General features: G+C 43.1%; 1 protein-coding gene across 1 annotated transcript; it reads right to left on the bottom strand.

Moving 5' to 3' along the window:
* Positions 1-202: 202 nt before the first annotated feature.
* LOC308185183 (uncharacterized protein) lies at positions 203-2,799 on the bottom strand (the record flags this gene model as incomplete). Its single annotated transcript, XM_080572973.1, has 3 exons — positions 2,682-2,799; positions 731-1,947; positions 203-487 (listed from the first exon to the last, which is right to left on the bottom strand). The coding sequence occupies exons 1-3, from the start codon at positions 2,689-2,691 to the stop codon at positions 203-205; spliced, it is 1,512 nt and encodes a 503-aa protein (XP_080429099.1). The 5' UTR covers positions 2,692-2,799.
* Positions 2,800-5,484: the final 2,685 nt, after the last annotated feature.

The following is a 5,484-nucleotide window of genomic DNA, read 5'->3' as shown; positions in this document are numbered from 1 at the left end:
CTTTTCCCATACAATCCGGGCTTTAGACAGATCTATCGGGGAATCACTTTTGACCCTGCAGATCAGAGTGGCATTATTTCCGACATATATGGTCTTATTCTCTTTCTTCTGAGGTATTTTCAGAGAAGCAGCATTTGTCTCACTATAATACGATAGTACCCACCAACCCCAAAACACTCCCAAAATTCGATAAACAATCATATCAAATACTCTGGATCTTTAATTTTGTAGGGCCCAGTGAGTGTGCCTCCCAAAGTCTCGGTACTCGTTTCACCCGAGTATAATGTATCCAAGCATCTACCCCTTCTACCTTCACAGCGGTGAAGGTTACCAGTAGAACTTGGTAAGGTCCATCCCACCGTTCCTTCAAGGGTTCCTCGTTCCAATTTTTGATGTAGACTTTGTCTCCTGGCTGTATATCATGCACTGGATTCTCCAAGGTCAGGGGTCGGTTCCACACCAGAACGCTGCGTAGTTGAGATAAAGTCTTACCAAGGGATAAAACATAATTATATACATCCTGTTTACCGGTAACAAGTATATTCGGATTCGGTTCAGGAGACTCATAAGGTTTTCCATACATGATTTCATAGGGACTTACTGACGTCCCACTTCTTGGCTTTATTCTAATTCTTAGCAAGGCTATTGGTAAGGCCTGTGGCCACTGTATCTTAGCTTCCTGACAAATTTTGCTTAATTGTCCTTTTAAAGTTTGGTTCATCCTCTCTACCTGACCACTAGATTGAGGCCTCCATGGGGTATGTAAGTTCCAGTTAATTCCCGGTAACCTACTAACCTCCTTAACCACATTGGCAATGAAATGTGGTCCCCTGTCTGAAGAAATACCCAATGGTACACCAAATCTAGGGATTATTTCCTGTAGTAACCATTTTACCATTTCCTTTGCTTGGCTGGTGCGACAGGGAAGGGCCTCCGGCCATCCTGAAAAAGTATCAACCCCTACCAATAGGTATTTATAACCTCTTGTTTTAGGCAGTTCCATGAAGTCTATTTGCCAGTAATCTCCAGGCTCTATCCCAGCCCTAGTTCTTCCCATCTCAGCATGTTTCCTTGCTACCGGATTATTCTTTAAGCAAAGCTCGCACTTTGACATTACTGACTTTGCCATTGTTAACATGTGTACTGAGATGACACCTCGTTTCAAATAGGTCACCATTGCTCCTGCACCCCAGTGACATTCGTTATGTTTTATTTGTAAGATTTCTCGCATTACTATAGGAGGCACTATGAGTTGCCCTGTCATAGTCACATACCATCCGTCAGGATTCTTCTGGGCCTTCATCAAATTTGCAAGTCTCTCATCTTCTGCCGAATACTTTGGGTCTTTAGGTAATTTAAAACAAGAGAGGCCTACCTTTGATGGAATTAGAGCCATTACTTTCCATACTTCACGCGCAACCTTCCGGGCCGTCAAATCTGCCAGTCTGTTACCTTCTGCAATCTCTGACACCCCTCCTTGATGGGCTTTACAATGCATTATGGCCACCTGTTGGGGTTTCTGTACAGCTGTTATTAATTTCAATATTTCTTCCTGGTATTTTATATTAGTCCCTTGTGAGGATAGCATTCCCCTTTCTTTGCATAATGCCCCATGTACATGAACTACCCCAAATGCATATTTTGAATCTGTCCAAATATTCACGTTCTTACCCTCGCTTAGTTCCAGGGCTCGTGTCAGGGCAATTATTTCTGCTCGTTGGGCTGAAGTTCCCGGAGGTAGGTGATTTGCCTCAATCACTACCTTTGATGTAGTTACCGCGTATCCTGCATAACGAGTCCCATTTTCCACAAAGCTGTTTCCATCCGTGAAAAGTTCCCAATCCGGTCTCTCCAGAGGCTGGTCCTTTAAGTCTGTTCTGCTGGCATAGGTATGTTCGATGATCTCCACGCAATCATGACTGAGGTCTCCTTCCTCCGTAGTTGTTCCTAGAAACACTGCTGGGTTCAATAAGTTAGTAGTTCTTAAGATTACATCATCTTGCTCAGTTAGTATAGCTTGATATTTCATCATTCGGCTGGGTGATAGCCAATGGCCCCCCTTTTGTTCCAATACCATAGTCACCATATTGTGGCACGAACACCTCAATTCGTTTTCCTAATGTGAGCTTCCTGGCTTCCTGTATTAAAAGGACTGTGGCTGCCACGGCCCTTAAACACGAGGGCCATCCAGCGCTTACCGCATCCAATTGTTTAGAATAATACCCCACAGGTCTTCTCCAGCTCCCAAGTCGCTGGGTCAGTACTCCTAATGCCAATCGTCTCTCATGCGCAAACAGCTGGAAGTCCTTTGATAAGTCCGGCAAGCCCAAGGCAGGTGCCTTTATCAGGGCTTCCTTTAATTTCTTAAAGGCCTCTTCTTGTGGCTTTCCCCAGGTAAATGTACAGGCCTTTTGGGTTTCATAGAGGGCCTTTGCTATGAGTCCATAGTCCATTACCCACAGTCTGCACCACCCGGCCATACCTAGGAAAGCCCGTAGTTCATGCAAATTTCGCGGCTCGGGGATTTCACAAATAGCTTGTATTCGGTTAACTCCCAATTTTCTTTGTCCTTGAGAAATTTCACATCCCAAATAAATTACTGTTGTGCACATGATTTGTGCCTTTTGTTTAGAAACCTTGTACCCATTTAGTCCCGATTGATTCAAAATATCAATTGTTACCTGAATACATTCTGACTCTCCTTTGGTAGCTATTAATATATCGTCCACATATTGTAACAGCAAGTATCGATCCTTTGGTACCTGAATTTGTCCTTGGTTAATCCAATCTTCTATTTCTTTAGCTAGTTGACCGCTGAAGAGGGTTGGGCTATTCTTGAATCCTTGAGGCAATCTTGTCCAGGTCAGTTGCATCTTTAGTCCGTTCCGCGGATTTTCCCATTCAAAAGCAAAGTTTTCTACTATCCTTGTCAATGGGTATGCAGAAGAAGGCATCTTTTAAATCAATTACCCTAAACCACTTATATTTCTCTTTTACAGATGTTAACAATGTATAAGGATTAGCCACCACTGGGTGAATATCTTTTGTTATTTCGTTTATTGCCCTAAGGTCCTGCACTAGCCTGTATTCCCCATTAGGTTTCTTTACTGGGAAAATTGGGGTATTATATTCAGATTTGCATTCCTCCAGAATGTGGTAGCTAAGAAATTTATCTATAATCTTTACTATTCCTAGCCTAGCTTCTAGCTTCAACGGGTACTGTTTAATCCGTACTGGTCGGGCCCCTTCCTTAAGTTCAATTTTTACTGGCTGGGCTACTTTCGATTTTCCAGGCACGTCCGTTTCCCAAATCGTAGGCATTACTGCATTTTCTACCTCTTTTGGTATATGAGGAACAGCCTTCTCTTTAATCATTAATATTTGTCCCACTTTTGATTCTGGGATTCTCATAATCATTTCTCCATCTTCAAACGTTATGGTAGCGTTTAGTTTAGTTAACAAATCCTGTCCCAAAAGAGGAATAGGGCATTCTGGTACATATAAAAATTCATGCGTAATTTCTTTACCTCCAAACCGTAAATCAAGGGGTTGTAAGAACGGCCGTATTTCCTCCTTCCCGGTGGCACCTACAATAGTAGTTTTCCTTTCCCCTATCTCACCACTTAACCTATTGGTACTGAATATGTGGCCCCTGTATCAATTAAAAATTTTACTTCCTTATTTCCTATTTGAATTTTTACTAGGGGCTCTTTAGTTTCTGCTACCGCATCTCCTAGTCAGCTACTATATTCCCCCAGAACCATCACCTTTGCTGCTTCTTGGTTTCGGAACGAATTTCCCCCACCAACGATCAGCTGTCCATGGAGAAGGCACTCGTTTTTCCAATGACCTTCCCCCTTACAATGGGCACATTGGTTAAGACCCAGCCGGTTTCCCCCTGAGCTCGGGTGGCCTCTCCCTGTTCCTCTACCTCGACCATTAATATTTCCTCTTCCTGTGCCCCTTAATCCTGCATGTTCTCTCCCTTGAATTACTGCTAATAAGTTCTGTTGTTGCCTTTTTGTCGTTTCCTTTTCTCTGTTATTATACACTTTCCAGGCTATTTCCAATAGCCTATCCAAATTTCTCAAATCTGCACCTTCCAACTTTTGCAATTTCTTCCTAATATCCTCTTGGGCTTGTTCCAGGAAAATGAGTGCTAATTGAGCTTTAGCTTTCTCAGTCTCTACGTCTGAATCCGTATATTTCTTAGCAGTTTCTTTCAATCTCTCTAAAAAGGCGGAAGGTGATTCCGCTTTTTCTTGCCTGACATTATACAATTTTGACCAATTTATGGTCCGGGGCATGGCATTCTGTACCCCGACTTGTACCCAATCTTGATATCTCTTCAGCTTCCTCATTCCATCCCCTGTGTTATAATCCCATTGGGGATCCTCAGTGGGGAAGTTTTGATCTAGATTTCCAAGCACTAATCCATTTCGTATATCCTCTCGGGCTCTCTCTCTAGCTGCCTGCAATACCATGTCTTTTTCTGTCGAGTCCATCAAAGTATCCAGGATCACCTGGAGATCATCCCAATCGGGATTTTGGGTTTTAATTATCATTTTCATTACCCTGGCTACTTTATCTGGGTTTTCCCTGTAGGTGCTGGCTGCTTGTTTCCATATCATTAAATCCCCAGCTGAAAAAGGCACCTTAACGTATACCGGTCCTTCTGTCCCCACTCCTTGCCTGAGGGGAGCGATTATTTTCCCTCTCTGTTCATTTATAGTTTCTCCTGCCCTTCGCTGTTGCCGAGTCCTATGTGACACAGGGGAGACTAAAGTCGGGGATTCTTCATCACTACTGCTATCTTCATTCTCCCTTTTCTCTCCCTGTCCTGGCTCTTCCGGCGGAGCCGACGGCGCAACTTCCAAATCAATATTTCCGTTATTCATTTCCCCATAATACTTATTATTCTCTATTGCCTGATGCTGTATACAGCGTCCCTCCTTAGTACATGCACAACAACGTTCCTTGGTTGAAACTTCAAGCACCATTATTCCACAAGCATGCTGCCATTCAGGCTTTCGGCGCAAATAAAAGAATAATTCCACATACGGGAGTTCATCATATTTTCCTTCCCACTTGCAAAATAGCATTAATTGTAAAATTGTATTATATTGCAATGTTCCATTCTCAGGCCAAGTTTCTTGGTCCTCTAGTTTATACTGTGGCCACCAAATATTACAATAATCAATCAGCTTTCCTTTCCGCATTTCTTGACCAAAACCTCCCTCTTTCCAATGCACTAGCAAACACCCCAGTGGGGATGTTCGCGGGATAGGTGCATCTTTCCCATCTGGGTTGCCAAAATGTTAGCGTAGCAACCACATAACCACCAAGTGATTATATGAAGGTGCTTTATTCAGCGCTGGAAGCCGGGGCAGGTGCCCAAATCTGGCTTCAAGTCCCGTTACTTCCCAGCCATTATTCATACATTCAACATTACGTAAGGCATACATACTCATTACAGGTGGTAAC

The sequence above is a fragment of the Anser brachyrhynchus genome (genome assembly GCF_964034855.1).
Source record: "Anser brachyrhynchus genome assembly, chromosome: Z".
NCBI classification, from domain to species: domain Eukaryota; kingdom Metazoa; phylum Chordata; class Aves; order Anseriformes; family Anatidae; genus Anser; species Anser brachyrhynchus.
The sequence above is the reverse complement of the archived record's forward strand: the minus strand, read 5'-3'. Positions and strand labels throughout refer to the sequence as shown.